The 21,285-nt window shown below is 45.6% G+C and overlaps 1 protein-coding gene across 11 annotated transcripts in view; it reads right to left on the reverse strand.

Moving 5' to 3' along the window:
• MAP7 (microtubule associated protein 7) overlaps positions 1 to 21,285 on the reverse strand; it is a 135,032-nt gene that overhangs the window by 16,681 nt on the left and 97,066 nt on the right. For 6 of the 11 annotated variants that reach the window (XM_084776276.1, XM_084776272.1, XM_084776274.1 and 3 more), the window contains exons 4-8: positions 19,659 to 19,822; positions 18,400 to 18,517; positions 15,132 to 15,242; positions 8,440 to 8,553; positions 3,675 to 3,823 (exon numbers count right to left, since the gene is read on the reverse strand). In XM_084776276.1, the coding sequence (XP_084632402.1) occupies positions 3,675 to 3,823; positions 8,440 to 8,553; positions 15,132 to 15,242; positions 18,400 to 18,517; positions 19,659 to 19,822 (656 nt within the window). The remainder of the gene's footprint in view (positions 1 to 3,674; positions 3,824 to 8,439; positions 8,554 to 15,131; positions 15,243 to 18,399; positions 18,518 to 19,658; positions 19,823 to 21,285) is intronic. The other 5 variants (XM_084776277.1, XM_084776275.1, XM_084776273.1 and 2 more) reach the window with 3 other exon arrangements.

Here is a 21,285-nt window from a genome sequence, read left to right on the forward strand (position 1 = left end):
CACACACACACACACACACACACACACACACACATACACACATACACACACACACACGGGATGGAGGAAGGAGGGAACAAAGGCCAGAAAAAGAGAAAAACCAAAAGAAAACCAAATAAAACCCTGAAGGATCTGAGCCTGTTAAGGGTGGCAGAGAGGCCTGGCTGGTCACATCTGTGGGAAGCCGAGTGCAAGGGAACAAGGGACAGGGTAGATAGCAATGTCCAGGAGCTGCCCGGGGCCCGGCTCCTTCCCTACAGGAGCAGTGGGAATGCTGCTCTCCTTCTTCTTTTGCTTCCTTCTAGTTGCTTCTCCCATCTTCCCTGGCTGCAAGTGTAGGAAACATTAAACACCTCTGTCGGGTCCCTACCACTCAAGAACTGAGGGCAAAGGGGCCCTTTCCTATGGCATGGCGGAAAGTTTTGAATCATTCCAGTTGCACGCTACCCTCGGCCCATCCTCAATTCTCAAAGGCAGGTGGGGCCTTGAAGAGCAGCTGCAGCCTCCAGGTGGGGCCCTCCTGAGTGGTATACAGAGAAACCCATGTGCCTCCGGGACACTGGAGCTAGGATGGAGGGCCTTCTTTTCTTCCTAAGGGGGATGGATGCTAATGTACCAAGGTTAGACTTTTCTTTTCCCTTTAAAAACATTTTTTAAAAAAGATGCATCATATACTTGCTTATTTGTTCATTTCTCTTTTGAGTGTGCACCTGGTTGAGTCAAAGCAAAACCTGTTTCTTTTGAGACAGGGTCTCTCTATTATTTAGCCCTGGCTGACCTTGAACTCACAGACAACCACCTGCCTCTGCCTCCCAAGTGTTGAAACTGAAGGTGTGCACCACCACTTGTGGCTAGTAATTTTGATATAGCTTAAATAAGATCAAAGAGAGCGGAGTGGGAAAGTCAGGAAAGCGTTTGGGGCTAACTTTGAACATCTGTGTTTCCTGAATCACAGCCCAGGGAGGGGACCTATGGCAGGTCATTGGCATCAAGGTCACACTGAGCTGGTGATGTCTTTCTCTCTCTTCAACCCACAGGGCCATGAGAGCCTCAGATGGGACTCTGTCCTTCTCTTACAGCCTGCCACCTGTCTGGGCAGCCCCCACACAAAGGCACAAAGGTTTCTATCTTGGTGTAAGCTAATGGCTAGCAAGCTCTGTGATCATCTTTCCACAATGCTGAGGACACACACATACAAGCTGCTCAAGTCAACTGGCCGATGGCCAACGTGCAAGGACGTCACAAAATATGAAAAAGAACAGACTGGACCACCCACATTCCTGATTTTGAAATATACTTTAAAGCAGTAACAGGTAAAACAGCGTGGTGCTGGTTTATAGACTCAGGCATGTAGACCAACAGGAGAAACTCTAGAAACTGCAGAGTGCAGGGCCACTCAGCAAACGGCACCAAGGATTCACATGAGACATAATGAAACCAGATCCTCCCTTTATACAACACACAAACATGAACAATGGAGCTAATATCTAGAAAAGTTTCATATCATCGACCTGTTACTAATGTATGGGCCCGAAGCATAGGAACAATACAAAAGTGGACACATGAACATCAAAATAACATTTTTTTCTATAGGTCAAAAGCCACAAAAGGCTGAACAAGCAACCTATGCCCATCTGGCCAGGAGCCATTATCTGGAATAAAGAGATAAGTCCCACGATGCAACAATTCCTTACCTGGCTTAAAATGGGCTTGGGACAATGGTGGGCTCAGTGGAAAAGCAATTCCCTTACATGTACAAGGCCCTGAGCTGGATCATCAACGACACGCACGTACAGACACAAAAGGCTTTACCAATTTCTGTTCAAACACACATATACCAACTGCCAACACATCTACAAAAAATGTGCCATGTTGTCGAGATGAAAATCAAAGTCACAGTGAGATGTCACTCATCTTCACTAGATTGGATATTATGAAAACAAAACAGAAAATAGCAGTGCTGGCAAAGATGTGGAGAAACTGGGATTCTTATCGTGCCCGGCAGGAGTGAAGAACAGCACGGTCGCTATGCAAAACAGTATGGTGGTTGCTCAAACGCTTATACAGAACTGACTCGATTCTGCGACTCCAGCCTTGGCATGGGCATGTGCATGTGTGCGTGCAGTGCCTACGCATGGATGGAAGTCAGAGGCTCACACTTTCCTCAAGCGCTTCTCCACCTTGTATTTTTGAGACAGGGTCTCTTACTGAACCCAGAGACTGCCATGTCAGCTGGACCAGCTGGCTGGCTGGCTGGCGAGCCTGTGGATCTACCTGTGTCTGTGCCCCAGTGCTGAGGTTACAGGATGAGGACTCACCTGTCTTTTATGCTGGTGTGTGAACTCAGGCCTTCACACTGGCGCAGCAAGCACTTCATGTACTGAAGCACATTCCTTGCTTACGCACAGACACTTTAAGATCCAAATACTGAGCTCATCAACATCATTGGTGACGTTTCAAATCTTATAACCAGTTCTGGGTTCTATGCTGCAGCTCTAGGAGCCATTTTCCTGACAGTGGCGTACCCCTAAGTATCTGATAGTAAGGCAATGAAAAGTCCTACCAATGACAAGAAGAAGGCATTGACAGACGTAACCACCAAAGGTGACAAGCTTTCATTTTGTCGGCAACTGCCAGCCTTCTAAGATATTGTCCGCTGGCAAACACTGTCCCCTACCCAGTGAGCACCCTAAATGTTGATTCACTGTCCTGTTCTGTCCACAGCCAGGATCTCCACAGCATGGAGCAGCCAATGAAGTAAAACTGCACAGACATCGAAGGTAGGTTCGCCCTTGACTACAGGGCTGTGAGCATGTCTCAGTTATGAATCAAGCACAGATGCCTGAAGGGGATCATGAGAAAATTTCCTGTAGGCAAAATCACCAAACTCTCACAGCCCTCAAATCTGCCTCTAAGCAAAATCTTTTGAAGGCTCTGTCAGCTCTAAACATTAGAATTGCTCTGCCTGGAAAGATGTTTTTGTTTGTTTGTTTGTTTTAAGGTTCCAGCCTCTATAACAAGGGTCACATTCTCATCCTGCCAGGCCAGCAATGACATGTGGTGGACTGGGTTGTCATCATCACTGAAGTCTAGGGTCAAAAGACGTAAACAATGCCTGTATCTTCCAACAACAGCAAACAAGCTCACAGTTTAAACAAAGATGAGGGCGGACTCCCACGGTCACACAAATGACCTCACTGCATTCACAGCAGGGACAGTGTACATGTGCCCACACGGTTTAATGTATGGGCTTTGACAGGTACACACAGACGGACATCCACATCTGGTTCAGAGTGAGCTACCTTCAGGAAGTGGTTGAGATAGGTCAGGGCAGCAGGCCAGACCCGCTCCCCATGCAAAGGCAACTTCCTTTCTGACTTTGAGAAAGTATTCTATCTACTTATTTGTATAAAGGTCCCAGCAGAATAGACTGGCCACTCATTTGTGCTTGAGTAAAGAACAGTTTTAACCTCAAGTTCAAATGTTTAGGGAGAGAAAAATTCCCACCTGGAGAGGCAGTGAGGGCAGCAGCACACAGCCAGCTGGGTTCATGACAGGCGGGATGCTGTGTCGCAGTCACCTGACCGTGTGCCCAGAGTACAGCTTGGGCAGTGCCCACTCCGCACAGAAACAGCACGGACTCCCAGACAGCGGCTTCTCTGGTTGCTACTTACCGCTGGTCCATGAATGGTCCTCCTCCGTGCAGAGCCCTCAGGCGGTGTGACAAAGAGTTTTGGTCGATCCACTGTGTTTCTAGAGTGTGCAGCTTTCAAGGGCGTGACGATGGGGCTGGAAGATGCTGAACGAGGACAAATGGGGATAACTAGAGTGCAGGTGATTGGTTTTACACACAAGAGTGCCAGAGGAGCAGGCGGAGAGAGCCAGAGGCAGGTGCAGAAGGAGCAGAGCAGAGACAGAGAGAAAAGTGGGGAGAAGATGTTATTACCTAAGGTGCCCAGCCCCATGCTCCTCAACACTCCTTATACCTGTGAGTCTGTGAGGTGCCCAACTGACACACCTGGAATATAATGCTACCTGTCTGTTTCGGTTATGTGAGGACAGTAGTGCGGACAGTGGCAGCCTTGTAAGTCTACAAACCAATGTTTCGGCTACAACCCTGTATCAATGATGCCGTTTTTATATGAAGATTGGCTTATGAACAGATTTTTCCTAATTACCTCCAAAATGGAACTAAAGGTGGGGTGAGGAAGCATGCAAGTAAGCAAGGGACAGGCCTACAACTGTCTCAGGAGCCAAGGTCAAGGAGCCAGTAGTGGAGAGCAACTGAGATACAAAGTGTCAATGGGGGAAATGTCAACTGAGATATAAAGTGTCAACTGACCAAGTCTTAGCTACAAGGTGTTTAGACTATTGTTACAGGGATCGCTAATAATAGCAAAAAAAGAACTTCCCCACAAAGTATGGGGAGACAGGATGCAATTATTTAAAATGGTGTGAAGAACATTGGTTTTTAGGACTGCCACAGCTGTGGCTAAATCATGGTAGCAGTTACAGTCTTACTAAGAACATAACTTTTTTTAAAAAAAGATTTCTTTATTATTATGTATACAGTGTTCTCCCTGCATGTACACCTGCAGGCCAGAAGTGGGCATCAGATCATGTTATAGATGGTTGTGAGCCACCACGTGGTTGCTGGGAACTGAACTCAGGACCTCTGGAAGAGCAAGTCAGTGCTCTTAACCTCCGAGCCACCTCTCCAGCCTTTGAACTTTTTTTTTTTAACTACCCCCCTTTAAAGGATCCTTGACATTTATGAAGTTACTATGCAACAATGGATTTAAGGAAATTTACTTAACATTGCACAGGGGCCAGAATTTAAGATCCCATTAAAAAATCTTGTCTTCCTTTAAAAATAAAGCAAAGATGCTTACTGAGGATAATGGCATATACCTGAGCCAGGTTATAAAATTACTTTATGGAAATCTAGTTCCTGTGGCAGTTCTTAGCTTTCAGAGACAGGGCTTGTGCATTTGTACTGAACTCATTATGTAGACCAGGCTGACCACGACCTTGTGGCAATTTCTGAGGTTACAAGTGTGCACTGCAACACCCAACTTTAAGGCAAAACCTTAAAAAAAAAACTTATATGTAGCTAAATTTAACAGTACTGATAAAAACTCAAAATTACTAAGTTTAGGGCAATCTTAAGTTTTAAAATCATGTGTTATTTGCATACAGAAAGCTGTGTCGCATTACATCTTTCTGTGTTTCTCCGTAGGGGTGGAACCTACGAGAGTCACTGAGCTGCACTCCCTCTCTCCTGTGCATAGGTAGAACGCCATCACCCTCACTCCCAGGGAACTTCTGCCTGACACCGAATGGTGAAGGGACTCGGGACTGAACTGTCCTTTCCTATATATCTGGAAAAAATGGCCTTTATTTGCAGTAACCTGAAATACTGCCATTTCCTCAGTTCTCCTTATAAGAACATGAGCTTGGACACCAAGCTTTTCTTCTGACCTTCAGTGGTAAACAGAAGTTTTATATGTTGAGGTAGGAGGGCCTCTTGCCTTTGCTTGTGGTGCCCACAAGGGAAGACACTGGGAAATAACTTTCCCCCTTAAGTATCACAAGGGCCTTTCATTTCCCAGACAAGGAGAGGGCTCGTTAATGCAAAACTCTTCCAAGTCAATTAGACGCACCACAGAAACCATGGCCCACACAGGGTATTTCTGCGGGTTACTAATCAGGAGGAGAGGTGCACGGTGCCCAGGCAGAACCAGAGCCATTAGCCTTGCTCAAGGATCAATAAACGCCGGAGAACAGTCCTGTTCTGAGGTCAAGGCTGATACTGAAAACGGAAGGAAACATAAAGATGATTTCACTTTCCCATCATTTATAGTGAAAAACTTCATGAATATTTGCTGAGACCATCCTGGATGCAATCCAATCTCAGCATGCCTTTTGGTTTATTCTTCATTGTAGTGCTGAAAAAAGCATCAAGTACAGGCAGAAAACATTCTGTTCTTGCTATGTGGCCATGGCAGTGCTGGAATCTGCTATGTAGACCAGGCTAGACTCGAACTCAGAGACCTACCTGCCTTTGCCTCTGCCTCCTGAGTACTGGGATTAACGGTGTGCGCCACTATATCTGGTTTACTCCTTAACTCTACCTGTGGTGTTCTATTTAAAAATCCTCAACTTTAATTGTTCAAAAAAAAAAAAAAAAAAAAAAACAAACCACTTTCTGGCTAAAATAAACACTAAAAATTCCAAGGACACTAAATACTGAATATCTATCACTGAAAACCTGAAATCTGCAAACTGGATAATCTCATTCTTCTGAAGAAACAAGAGCTTTTTTGCTCCATCCCGAAGCATGCTCCATGTTCTGCATAGTTTGATTCCAGGCAGTGTTCCCCTTCTCCTGGCCCTCAAAGCATGCTGCCCTAACCCATCCTGGGCTTCAGTGGGGAAGGCAATGCAGCTGGGGGCGTGGGACTGGAGAGCAGGAGGCTGGACCAGTAGACGCTAACATCGATTGGAGGATACCATGTTCATCTACAATGTCTGACTTGCTTAATCCTGACCTCCAGCAATCACATACTCCGCAGGTTCTGGAAAACCACAGACATGGGGGTGAAGGAGGGAAACCCAGAGCAGTGACTGCAAATGAGAAGTGTAAACCGGGGCTTCCAACCGGAGCTTTGCTGCTTGCTCAGGTGGGCGGGAGGGCCCTGCAATCTCTGAATACCCTGAGGGACAAGGGTGGTTGTCTTAACTGCTACTGCAATCCTGGCTATAGATATAGCTCCCTCTTTTGCCAATGACAATTGAGAATAAGATGAAGTAGGAAAGAAAACTAAAATGGGGAGAAAATAATAATCAGGACGGTACATGAAAAAAAAATAAAGGTGATAGCACATGTCCCTGAAAAGACAATATATTTACATTCATAATTCCAAGTGGAAATCTTTATAGAAACTAAGACCTTTAAATCTCTTTAAATATAAGCTCTGTTAATGCAATAGGTAATGACAATCCAGTGAATATACCAGTAGATAACCAAATCTGAGACTATGTCCTGTTTTCCTCTAAAATCAATTACAGAAACGTAGCAGCTAAATGAAAATAGACTAGAAAAGTCATAAAATAAAGAGCCAATCTGCAGATAAAAAGCACTCGACTAAGCGTAACGAGGAAGGGAGGGGCAGGTGGGGAGTAGATGAGTGGAAATGAAGAAATGGCGTGAGGGCCAGACTGCGGAGCGAAGGCACTGCCGAGAGTTAGCGCTGACAGAAACGGCGAGAGACAACGTACAACACAACATTCAGGTGCCTGATGGCCACACACTATGGGGTATCTACAAAACAGGATGGACAAGCAGCCTGGAGGACTTGGCGCGCCGAGGACTGTTTTCACTGCTTGGCGTAGAACACTGACCCTGAGGTGCTGCGCTCTTTCCCTCAGAAAAAACCCCAGCTGAAGTGTGAGTGCTGAGAGCGACAGGTGACCACCCACAAGGTCCTCTACGCGGCCTGGTGTGGGCACTTACTGCTGCTGTGCGAGGCGCTGAGAATGTGTAGGCCCGTGGCCTTGACTGACTCACACCGGACAGCGAGGAGCAGCTGACACTTGTTAGCTCGCTGGGTAGGTACCACAGGTGAGCACGAAGAGACGGAGTGTTTTTAAAGGGAACTTTTCAAAAGAGGGCATACAGCTTCCTCAATGCAAAGGACAAGGGCTGTGAGGTTGCTTCCACAGATGAGGCCAACTATGCCCAGGGAGAGCTGGGAAATCTACACCCCACACCAGGACAGAGATGCTACTCAAAGTCTATATGGCCGGGGGTCTTACCGGCTGGGTGCATCACACCCACTTTTCATTCATTGCCTCATTCTGGCATATTTTACATTGTATAAAGTTGCAACAATGTGACATCCAGGATTAGGTTATGTTCTGTATATTTGTGAACGTAACAAATATGCACATTTTAATTCGCCTTCTCCACTCCTGAGAGTTTAGAAGGGTGCAACTTGTAGATTACATACAGAAGCTTGGAACAGGAGGCGGAAGCCGCTGCATGAAGGAACTACACGCTTAAATCGGGGTGTGTGGGGGAGGGAGTCCTGATCTATTTCCAAGCCTGTACGGTGTGGTATTAAATTGTATCTCCTACCCTTGGTCATCTGTTCAGATACAGGGGCAGGAAGAAAAGCAGGTAAGTGATCTTACAGACAGGCAGAGGCCATCTGATCACAGTGAGGGGCGTCACCTGCCAGCCTGGCATCTGGTGTCCAGATAAGATGCTTCTCGGGGATGGGAAGGGAAGACAACGCCAAGAGCATAAAGCCGACACCAACACAGGGAAGCGGGGACTGGCATGAATGGAGCTGGGGTTAGATGAAGTGGGAAGGGCAGACAGGCTCCAAAAGGACGGCTTTACCTCACCAGGACGTCCCGCCTGGCCAACTTTACCTGTGTCTCCAGACAAGGCGGCCGTGCTTTTACTCCTGGCCAGGAACGAGTGCGTGGGCGTCAGCAGTCTGCTAACAACGCTGCTCTCCCAAGGGCTGAGCTGCAGGCGGCGAGCTAAATGTCAGCACATGAGCAAGATGTTAGGAAGGTTCTCTCCTGGGCCGAAAGGGTGCAGAGCATCACACCAATACCTCCGCAGTCTGGACAGACCTGAGGCAGCCCAGGCTCTCCAGGGAGGACATGTGGCCATGAGGCAGGGCGACAGGATTCCCCACCCAAGGGGAGCAGCTATTCCACGAACTCTGCCTTTCCCTGTGCTGCCTACAGCGGGCTCTAAAGGGGCAGCTCGGACGGATTTTGCTCATCACCCTTGTTAGGCAAACACTGGGTCTTGAAATGAGAATACCATTTCAACTGCAGATCTGCTATTACTGGTGAGTGGAGGGTGCACCTAGCTGACGGAGTGGTGGTACCCATCTCCAACATAAGGCTTCTTCTACATCTTAGCCTCGTTAGGGCTGGCAGATGAGGACAAGGTTTACATAAAGGACTGCGAGGGCTCTGTTAAACGCCGACGGCTCTCCACAAATGGTCTAGAGTAACTGGAGGGGGTGAGCTATAAGAAAGCGAAGGGACACTCATGCAAAGGTCTGTATGGGGTTCTCTTGACCTCTCCACTCAGCAAGCCAGGCTCTTTCAGGTCCCTGTTTGGCACAATATAAAACTTTCGGCTGAGGGCCAAGGCCAGAGCTGAAGGAAGACAAAATGAAGCAGAAACACCAAAAGTTCAATAGTAACTACGACCCTGAAGATTATAAGTGATGTCTGGAGAACTTCGAAGACAAACTTAAGTTCTGGGACTGCACAATGGCACATGGGTCCCCAACGACTGGGATTTGGCAAGGCTGTGGTGAGAGAGTGCACACCGACTATGAATTTGCATACGCTGGTAGCGTCTGGTGACGGCCCACCAGAACATGGACGGTATTGTTGGAGGGGTGCTAGTGAAGACGCCTGCAAGTTCCTACGGATGCCTCTGCAATAAAAAGATCACACGCTACTCTTTTAGGATGATTTCCCATGCCATTTGTGAAAGTTTTAAAACTGTCTGACCCCCGGCCAAGTCACCTCTGGTCTAGAGTCCTCGGGGGTAACTTCTCATCGCGGTCCTTTGTAAGTCATTTCTTAGAGGAATGGCACTCCAGACTCTAGGAGATCTGGTTTAGTTTATAAGAAGAACCATAGACTGGTAACAGCACTACACTGAAAATAGCTGCCTCTGTGCAGGGAGAACCAGTCTCCAGGAAGTCATTTAATGACATGACTTTATTTTAAAAGCGACTACTCTGATCACAGCTTTAGTTTAAGAATTGGTGACTTTTCCATGAGGTTTCTGTTTATTAGGGAAATCTCTATAGTTAAACTATTATTATTTTATTTTTTTTTTTTTTTGTGTGTGTGTGTGTGTGTGTGTGTAACAACGTTGCACTCGGTAGGTGGCCTCACACTCATGGTGTGTCATGCCTCTGTCATCGAGTGCTGGGATCACAGATCACGGGCTTGAATCACTGCACTTGGCTTCCAGGGTTAAATGTTTTCTAGCATTAAGGCTTAGTAAAAAACGCTAAGTCAGCGGCGGAAGTTAGTAGAGAGCACCGTGAATAGGCTGAATAGGCTACCTACACGGCAGGGCAGGATGCCTGAAGAAACAATACAGAACAGCCTACATCGGAACCTATGGATAAGACCAATGTGGATATGCGCTCAGGATAAATTAAAAATCTTCCCCAGAACTTTTATGTTCAAGCCAACAAGAAAGGGAGAACAGAACAGGCTTCCGTCTCTGAGATAAACTATACGGTGACAGGAGCTCAGAACTGCAGAGATAAGATAAACCTCTCATTTTTTTTTTTTTTTTTTTTTTTTTGTTGCTTACTTTGTTTCTGGAGGCAGGGTTTCTCTGTGTAACAGAGCCCTGGCTGCTCTGACCTTTGTAGACCATCTGCCTGCCTCTGCCTCTCAAGTGCTAGGATTGGGACTAAAGGCGTGCGACACCACTCCTGGCCCTAGAAACATTTTTTCTTTTCTTTTCTCCCTTAAGATTCTTAACCACTTCTGTGAGGCTTCGGGGCGTCAACTATAAAAGCCGCTTCACAGGAAGGTCATTAGGAACCTCACAGTAGCTTGTATTACGACAAATCCCACCATGGGAGGTACATGAGAGGGAGAGTGACAGGTTGACCGTCCGGAGGACTTTAGCCCACGTTTGCACACACTAGCCTTTTCCTCCTTGTTTAATGTAGAGGTTCCTGATGTGGAGAGTTTGAGATGCTCAGGGAGGAACTGGCCGGTATGGGACCTATTTCTACACTGACCTATTTCTGCTGACCATCGGCAGCACAGACTACTCTACTCTGATCAGGGGAGGCAAACTCAAAGGATTCTAGCCCATGGCTACCCATCGAGGCTTCAGGTTCACAGAACTAAACGATCTGGGCTGAGTCAATATTGTGCAAATCACGCTGCCACACGTCAGCGATGAACACGAAGTCGCTGCTGGGTTTTGGGTTATGGGTGCCGAGGAGCAGACCTTAGACAGATGCTGCCAGATGCTGACTGTTGGCACTAGGAGACTACCTAAAGGCTACCTGAAACCTCCCATAGCTGTGGCTACCATTAAACTACAGCCAGAGTGAAAAGGCACGGGCTAGGTTAGAAAAAAGGCTTCTGGGCAGAACTCAGCTGGGATCTGTCACTATGTCCTAGGACACTGGTTCAAGGTGAGAATGCACTGACTCATTTCTATGCCCTTACTTATTTCCCAGACAAGGTCGCACTATATAAGCCAGGGAGCCCATGTCTTCCTGCCCCAGCCTCCTAGGGGATGGTGTTAGGCATCTGGCACCACACCTGACCTGTCTAGACTCATTTTAAGCTGAGAGTAGACAGTCTCATGCTCACTCTTTTAAAGCAGCCTGGTGTTCCTTTTTGAGAAAAGTCTGGTTAGGTGGGTGGCATTAAAGATGAGGACATGCACCTTTAATGCTGTAGCTTACAGGAATAATCAGTAAGAATTCACATGCTTCCTTTACATCAGGTAATTTTATCAGTTCATTTGACACTAAATTCAGGTACAAAAATAAATGTATTTTTTTTCCTTTTGTGAGTGTACTTGTTTTGTAGATGTATATAATGTATATGTGTATGTGCGCATGTGTAGGTGTAAGTACATGTGTGTGCATGTGGAGGCCACAGGTCAAGTATCTACATCAACTGCTATCCATCTTATTTTAAAAATGATTTATTTTTATTATTTTAAAAATGATTTATTTTTATAATTTTTATTGTTTTTTAAACTTATGTGTATGTCTGTGAATGAATGCCATGTGTGTCTGTGTATGTGTGTGTTCGTGTCTGCAGAGGCTACAAGAGGGTGTTAGAACCTCAGGAGCCGGAGCTACAGGCACTTTTAAGCCACTTGTCAGGGTGCTGGGAGCTGAACTCATATGTTCTGGGAGAGCAGCAGTGCTCTGAACTACTGAGCATCTTTCTTGCTCTCCCCTTATTGTTTGAGGTGTGGTCTCTTGCCTGAACTTGGACTTCATTGATTAGCCAGACAGGTTCAGCAAGTCCTGAGGATGTCCTTGTCTCCAGTACTGGAATCACAGGTGGATGCTGCTAGGCATGTCTTTTTGTTTTTGTTTTTGTTTTAATTTTAAATATGTTTGTTTACTATGTAGCCCTGGGTATCCTAGAACTCACTCTGAAGACCTGGCTGGCTTTGAACTCACAGAGATCCATCTGCCTCTGCCTCCCCCGAATGCTGGGATTAAAGGTGTGCATCACTGTGTCTGTCCATGCCTGGATCTTTTAAAGCAGGCTTTGAAGGATCTAAGCCACGTCCTCATGCCTGTGTGACACCTGACTCACAGAGCCATCTCCCGGTCCTAAGTCACAAATGATTTTAAGACAGTAGGTCACAGACACAGTTGTGGTAGCGTCCACTGCATTTGCAGTGTCTGGGAAGGAAGTTCATTTAGGGGCAGTGGCTACTGAGTAACTTGACAATATTTCAGAACATTTAATAACCAGTAGAGCTGTTCAGATGCATTCTAGCCCTGATGGTTTTTAGAGCTTCAATTTAATATCAGCTTTAAGGCTACTGCCACAGGCCAGAGAAAGCTCAAATGAGTTGACAACGTTGCATAGGCTTTTTTTGGAATCTGCCTTTAAAGCTTCTAGTTTAGTTTGTTTGATAAGAACTCTTTTCAGCGAGACGATAAGGCATAACTAATGTTCAAAAATAACTGGCAGAAAAGTACTCTTACTGAAGAATTTGTCTAACCATAAAACAAGGCAACAGAACCTTCTATAGCATGGGAGCCCTTTCCAGGCTGATTTGGTGTTAGGCCAGGAACTTTCTTGCAGCTCCTTTGATAGGAAGCAGGAAGCCAGACAGACTGACCTCAGAGCTCTCCCTCTTGTGAAAAAAGTCTTCAACTCCTCAGTCCTGTGTCTTGATTCAAGGGGCAGTTTCCTGGCTCCAGTGACAGACTAGTTCTTGAGAGTCTATTGGTCTTGGCACCCTAACTCCACTTCTGATTCACCCAAAGAACGCATAGCTCATTCTTCCAGTGCGGTCTGTAATCTCAGCACTGATAGGCAAAAGGGCTGAATCAAGTTCAAGGCCAGCCTGGTCTACATACTGAATTCCAGACCAGCCAGGTTTACATAGTGATACCCTGTCTCAAAAACAGAACAAGAACAAAGAAAGCACGTGTGGAGGCCATGGAGGCTGAGACCTGCAGGTGCCACAGAGCAGCTGCACGGAACTGAGACCTGCAGGTGCCACAGAGATGTTGCATAGACAGGGGCTGCTAAACTCACTTCCAATCTCTCTTGATAATCATTATCCTGTGGGACACTAAAACTTAGACTCTCAACCTCTGAGGGACTGAGTCACCTCAAACAGAAGAGATGGGCTATCCAATGCATCTTAGTCCCCAAGCCACAAGAAGATCCCTAAGAAAATCCAATCCGATACATCATTTAAGTTTTTAAATGTAACTTTATTTCTAACTGACAAAGAATTCATCACTTTCAATCCTCAGAGAGGACAGCCTGTTTATAGCCAGTCTCCTTATTCTCATCTTTATCTGGGAGACTGTCAGAGGCAGGAAAGCAAGGCTTAATTTAAGAATATTGGCCAGGTGTGGTGGCGCACACTTTTAATCCCAGCACTCGGGAGGCAGAGGCAGGTAGATTTCTGTGAATTCGAGGGCAGTCTGGTCTCCAAAGGGCGTACAGGACAGCCAAGGCTACACAGAGAAACCTTGTCTCAAAAAAACAAAAAAACAAAACAAAACAAAACAAAATATATATTATAAATCCTTAACTATGGCTTGTCTCAGACCCAGGTTCACAAAAGTATGACATTAAAGTGCTGGGTAAGTGACCACTTTAAAAGGAACAGGAAGTGAACAGAGAACCTTAGGAATGAATAGCATCCACATTGTATCTTATGTCCTACTAAGGGAATGAACTTGAAACAGAAGTCTACCCCTCCCCCAAATACACTCTGTCTTGTCTGCAGTACCGGATATTTGTGAAGGAAAATTTAATCAACAATAAATTAACATAAAAACCCTAAAACTTGATTACATTTCAATATTAATGCTTTAGGCAAAGTTAGCTTTAAAAAGGAACAGTTTGGGTAGGTAGACAAGAATAAGAAATTGCTCAAACATTTACCACTTTATAAAATAATACCAACATTTACATAATATTATATATTACAATGGTATCACAACAATACAAAACACAAGATATATAAACTGACATACATACAGAACATGCATACATTACATTCTTATTCAAGACAAGGACACAACACTTCCTAATTGCTTAAAAACATACTCAAAATTGCCATAATTTGTTATTTTTAAAAAGTGTGTTCTTTTGTATTTCACAATAATTCTTTGGTTTTATTTAAAATCACCTTAGTTATTAAAACAAGTAGCTTTTCTTAAAAGCTTGATTGTTTCTTCTATGATGAAAAATAAAACTTTGATTTTGTGAATAACTAAATATTCATGTACTGTAAATCCATAGGATGCATAAACTCAAAACTCAGGTAAGACTTTATCTGGAAGACCTGATCATTAGCCTGTATAGGAGGCAGTAGTGGTGATGTTCATCTTAAAATCAGGCCAATCCCTCAAGATTGAAACAAGTGGACACCAAGCAACCAATCACACATGTAAGAAATGTTTGTCCAGATGAGAAACAAATTAGAAAAACGACACTGCGCCATTCATCATTTACAGTTTTCTTTTGAAAGGCGGCGCCTGGAACTCCCACATGTGCCGGACAGAAAGAAGGGAACTATGCAGAGCAAGACTTTCTGCTCCCTGGCGGACTGATTAGCGTTTGATTTCATTTGCTAAGGGGCTGAGGGGAGCACCGCTTTGCACCGCTAAATGTACCATTTGGCCACCTTCTAACACGAGAAACGCTCTCCTCCCAAGGCAAGTGATGGTCAGACGCTTGCGCTTTTTTACTCTCAAGCTTTTTTCTTCCTATTTAAGAAATGTAGGGAGAGCAATTTCAGATGCTATTTCTACCCGGACACATCCAGAAAAGAAAACATTAAGTAAATGACAGAACAGGCTTTGTTTTCCTTTTGACTGTACCTCTATCTGGAGAATTTAGCAAAGTTGCAGATGAGGACGAGAGCCGCTTGCTAATGACGGGATCGACATGTTTCGAAAGATTCATGGTGGAAACTGACCTCCTGTCTGGATCTAAAACAAATGGAGATAGCGCTAATTGACAGCCGCCACGCAGGGTTGCGATTTCCTGCTTCCGTGGTGGAGGGAGAGGCAGGGCTGGAAGCCTTTGGCATTATTCCCAGATCTTCCACAACAACACAGTTTTCTGAGTGGACATATTAAAGTAACTTAGAGGTTAGAAATAAAACTTATTTTTCTTAAGAGATAATATAAACGTTTAGTTCACCAGTTTAAACTCAAGCGTGCGATTATGATACAAGCACACGAAGGCAACACTCAAGGGCGACACAGGCTACCGAGCTGACGCAGGCCAACTGTGAAACAAAGAGAGGCCTCGGAAGTGGGTCTGGAACTGCAAAACCTGGGGTAAAACGCACATCCGGTCCTGCTGCGGGGACCCTTGCTTGTACAGTCATTTCACTCGAGGCATTGCCACTCATCGTAGAATGATTTGACTGACAAGAAAGGCTGGCTGGGAAGCCAAGTCAGAACTGTAAGTCTGAGGCCAGCTTAGGGATCTTTGCAAGCCCCTCACTTTGACAGTATCTCAACGTAGCCTGGCCTGGCCTGGCCCTTACTTTGCATCTGACGCCCAATTCGAGGGATCACAGGTAAATACCGCTTAGTACAAGACTGTCCGTCTGTTCCTTTTTCCTTCTGCTTCCTGTTTCGCTCTCTGTTGTGGGGACTGAGGCCACTGTTAGGCACGGGCGCCACAACTGAGCTGTATCTGCAGCCCTACGACTGCCCCATAGTAGGAAATAAACTAACTAAAAGGCTCAGCAGTAGGGAGGTTGTGTACAGTGCCCATGGCTCTGGGCTTGGTCCTTAAATACTAGGGGGTTGTGTCGCTCCTGGTATCAAAAGGAGGGATCGGTATGTGAACTTGCCCAGCAGAACTGACAGCAACATAAACCAGAATTCAGTTAAAGCCAGCGAATATTATTGTTAAAATTAAAGAACCGGAAGGGATACCGCGTCACTGTAAAGGCAAAAAAAAAGAAAAAAAAAAGAAAAAAAAAAGGCTTGCTCGTTGTTAGGTTCATGAGGACTGAACAAACTACAGGTGATGGAAACTACCCATCTCACTGCATATCTGCCGGCGGTGTGCAGAAACTGACTCACGATGGCTAAAGTTAAAGAGGTGATGCCATGCCTTCTGTTACTGGCTAATGAAAGGAAAACTGACACATTCTCCACAGAACCGTGTTTGCACTGTCCCCACTGGTCTGAATAACCTGGACAGTAAACATTTTTGATGACTTCTGCCAGGTAGCAGAGCCATTTTTGACTATTATCTACAATCTACTGGTAATAAGTCATAAAGGAGATGTTCATCTTTAACTGGGAATTATTTTTTTTGTTTTTTTGAGACAGGGTTTCTCCGTGTAGTTCTGGCTGCCCTGGAACTCGCTTTTGTAGACCAGGCTGGCTTTGAACTCACAGAGAGCCACCTGTCTCTGCTTCGTGAGTGCTGAGATTAAAGGCGTGCACCACCACCACTCGAAGCTTTCTCAACACACCAGCAGCAGACCATTTCCTAGCCTTTGAGAACAACTGATCCCAGCCGTTTCTGACACAAATGTCTATTTCTTAGTCTCCACGAGTTTGCTCCAGTCTAGCCATTGATAAAACTGGGCTTTACCTAATAACTCATAAATGTATCGCTGGTTTTACTGCTCTGAGCGGCAGAACAGAAAGCAAGAATTAAAAGAAGTTTGTCACTGTGCGACAGAACTTTTATGTCACAGAGACAGAAAGCACGAATCAGTAAGAGAAAAACATGCGATAAAAACATTGACCATGACCATTTTCCTTCATGGGACATCCATGAAAACTGTTCCCCGACGAAACACTGCACACTGACGCGTCATATCTTTATGATGACAGATTTGGTGTATGCTCTGTCACAGGCAGTAAAGAGCCACGTGGGGAAAATGTGCTTCTATGTTTGGTTCAGTGTCTCAGGAAAATAAGTGTTGTGGTCATACCCAATGAACTTAAAAAAAAAAATTAAAGGCTTATAAAAAACAGTAATGAAAAAACACAGCAAACATGCAAAAAAAAAAATCAAGTACTCAGATAAAACTAAGGCTGATTATGAGTGGTAGCTGACCGTGACGAGCAAGTGGATACACTTCGATTGTAATTCTTAGCTAGAAGACATTTAAACAGGCTTTATTAAAAATGGCTTAAGGAGAAGGCAAATATGCCATGTATAATTATTTCGGCACCTTTACGTCACTTGAGTTGTAACATCACACTTGAGAAACACTGTGCCATCGCAGAGCTAAGCCTATGCAGTAGACAGCAGCAGCCTGCATGGTGACTTGGCTGGTGACGGCTCAGCGATCTGTGAACTGGTCCTATGTCTGAGGGGCTAGCTACAAAGCAGGTGGTCAGCAATTACAGGGATGTCTGACCCAGACTGTCTAGTATTGCCCCCCAAAGCTGTGGCCTGGTGGTCCACACCTGCTAAACTGAGAAGGTGAACGATGGATGACTCAGCAAAACCACCTGGGGACAGAATGTAAGACATGATTAAAAAAAAAGAAAAGAAAAGATTATTAGACTCACACAATGAAAAAGAACTGATGGGGGGAAAAAAAAGAACTGATATACTATGTCAGAGTTAAGGCATATTGAATTTATAGTACAGAACCAAAGCCTTTCGCTAAGTTAATATTTCAACATGGTTTTATGCCCACTCAAGGAGAGAGAAGTAGGCTGGACGCTCACTGCTTCCAGTCTGACGCATCTGCACACGCACGTGAGGGTCAGGGTGCATTTGCTCACACATGGCTCTGACCCAGCTGTGCAGCTGAGAGTGACAAGGAATAAGGGACCCACGGCCATGCAAACCCTATGCAAACAGATCTTAGCACGGTCCCGGCTGGGCGTTCCGGAGGTGCTGTGTAGCTTTCTCTCCAGGCGACGACTTTGTAACCCAAACAGGTAGGGGCTCATGCTGAGGCAAAGAGGGGACCTTGGGTCTCACCTCCGTCTTCAAACAGTAGAAGCATCACTTAGTTATAGTTTAATGATTTCAGAGGGGTTTTTGTTTTGCAACTGGAGATTTAAGGAAAAACAAACAAACAAACAAAAACCCCCAAACACAAATTCAAAACCAACCTCAAAGAAGAGACTTGAGAGTGGAGGGGGCATTTACCTGCGCTGTGCATGCCGGGGCTCCCGTGGAGAGGGCCTCCCCACGACCACCGGTTGTATTTCTGCTTTGGCTTCTGGCTCCTTTCCATCGTCCGTCGTACAACAGCTTCATGGCGCTCCTTACACGGGACAGAGGAGCCAGTGGTTAGGGTTAGCTGCCTGAAGGTTCTGCAGCTCAGGGCAGTGTAGAGAAGACCACCTGAATTCTCGCCCTGCTGGATTGCTATTATAATCTATTTCCTCACTTCTGTGCTTTAATCTTAAGATGGGGACAGTAACAATCTGGGATAGTTTCTGTAGCCATTAGCTCCCAGTTCAAGAGCCCTTGTGTGCAACGGGACACTCAAATTAATACTTCCCTACTGGGTGTGGCGTCTTCAGCAACATGAAAGAGGCCCATGGCAGTACAGTCCTCATGTAAGCGGATATCCAACATGTGTTTTTATTTACTCCTACACGTTATGTAGTGTCTTGCTAGCCTCGAACTTGTGATCCTCCTGACTCAGCTTCCAGAGTGCAAGAACTCTAGGTGTGTACCATTATGCCTCACGTGTGTGTGTGTGTGTGTGTGTGTGTGTGATACACAGATACAAGGTGCCAGGACCTTAAGCATGCCAGCAGGTACTTGTTTCATGCTTATATCCCAGGCTCAAATTGGAGCCATATTTTAAAAATGGAATTCAGAAGGTGAGGACACAATTTTTTCTCGTCACAAGTACAGTCAACATATTAAGGAAAAGTGAGAAAGAACTCTCAAGAATGGGAGGGGCCCAAGAGACCAGAACTCTTTTTCCTTCGAGGCCTGGGCTTCATATGTAGCTCAGGCTAGTCTTGAACCTGTGGCAATCCTACCGCCTCTGTTTTCTGAGTGTTGATTATAGGCATGTTCCACACCACCTGGCAAGGACGCTCATGCCTTTCTCTGCTGTATAACTTACCGTTTTGATTATGAGCCTCCCCCTTTCTGAAAACTTACATAACACACCTAAGGGTCGAGTGAGTGTGAATGATACGCACATGTGAAATGTTTACCCTCGTGTAAATGTTTACATATGGCAGGACCCTGCGGAAGCCCACTTGGTGATTTTAGCACCTCAGTACAGTTGAATAAAGCAGAAGTGAGCACTAGGTTTCCACGAGAGACACCCAGCAGCAACACTAATAACACTAATAACTATCCGTACTGCCGACCGCGTGGCAGCAGCTGGCTGGCTGGACAGACACAGGAGACCCTTCCTCCGCAGAGGGGTGTGGTCGCACCTTGTCCTCCTCCAGCCTCTGCCTTCGCTTCTCCTCCACCGCCGCCCTCCTCCGCTCTTCCTTCAGCCGCTGGTCCTCCAGCTTCTTCTTCCGTGCTTCCAGGTGCCTTTCATAGTGCTGCCGGGCTCGCTCTTCTCTCTCTAGCCAGATGATTTCTCGTGCAGCTTGGGGGAGAAAACGGAGATCCACCTCAGGCAAGCTCAGAACTTGCATAGTTAGTTCTGGTAAGTGGCCCACACTGAACCGACAGGCTCTGTGAGCTTGTGCGGATCCAGCTTGGCCTTGGCCTTTCTCACTTATGTCAGAGGGGTTGCCCTGAATTCTGCTCTCTGGGAACACGCCATACTCTAGTGGTCCCTGGGCTGGTGACATGGCTCAGTGTGTAAAAGCACTTGCCAATGCAAGCTTGAGGACACAAGTTTGTTCCCCAGCACCCAACCTAGAAAGGCAGGGGCCCTGTATTAGCTGACCAGCCTAATTGGCAAGCTTGTATTGAGAACCCTCAAAACATGGTGGATGGCTTCTGTGAGGTGACACCTGACATACACCTTTGGCTTCCACACTCATTTGCATAAATGTGCATGTATATCTGCATGTGCAACATGCACCTCCAAACATACCCACACATGCATACAAATACACATAAACAGCCAAGAACCATTACTCAATGATAAAAGACTTTTTTCTTTTATATATATCCTTTTCCCATTTCAGGAGGCAAACTTAACCTCAGAGCTATTTTCTTTAGTATATGATACTTCCTTCAACTATGATAACTAAATATTGACATATTATTAAAGCTGTCCAAGCAATATTTGGACCATAAAGTCTTTGTTTATATTTTTAAGACAGGATCTTATGTAGCCCTTGAACTCGCTACGTATCTTAGGATGGCCTTGAATTCCAATCCAACCCCCCCCCCCCAGCAGTACCACCATTACAGACGTGCACCACCACCCTTGGCTCAGTCACAGTGCTTTCTGCAGCATTAGCTATTTCTCAGAGTTAGTCATTTGAGGACGCGAAGAGCTGAATTGGTGTGCTGTTGGTGGAAGGACTACTGGCAGGGGCAGTGAGGAGGAGGGCTGGGCAGCATGTGAGACCTTGCTTCCCCTGGCAGCTCTGTTGCTGAGGAGTGAGTGCCTAGCCCTCAGCATGTCTGTCCATTTGGATGTCAGTCACTGGATCAAAATCGAGGAAGCTGGTTTTCAAAGTTCCTTCCTATACAAAAGCCAAAGGCCCCTGAGAGATTCTCAGGCTCAAGATCACGTTGAAAGAGACTTTAAGAAAGTGCACACATATAATACGCACTGAATGGCTGAATAAAGAAAGACACTCTGAGAAGCCATCTTGAAACTTAACAGGAGGCCATGATCCAGACAGTTAGATGCACTCGCTTTAATCACATGCACGCATGCATATAAAGTTGGTTTTTCTTCATGGAAATACCTTACCGGCAAGGTCTTAATGATACTAGACAAAGAAAGGTAGTGGCCTATCTATTTTTCCCCCATTTTTGTTTCTTTGAGACAGGGTTTCTCTTTGTAGCCTTCACTGTCCTGAACTTGCTGTGGACCAGGCTGGCCTCGAACTCAGAATTCTGCCTGCCCCTGCGGCCCAAGTTCTG

This window comes from Acomys minous (genome assembly GCF_964271855.1).
Source record: "Acomys minous genome assembly, chromosome: 3".
Lineage (NCBI taxonomy): Eukaryota > Metazoa > Chordata > Mammalia > Rodentia > Muridae > Acomys > Acomys minous.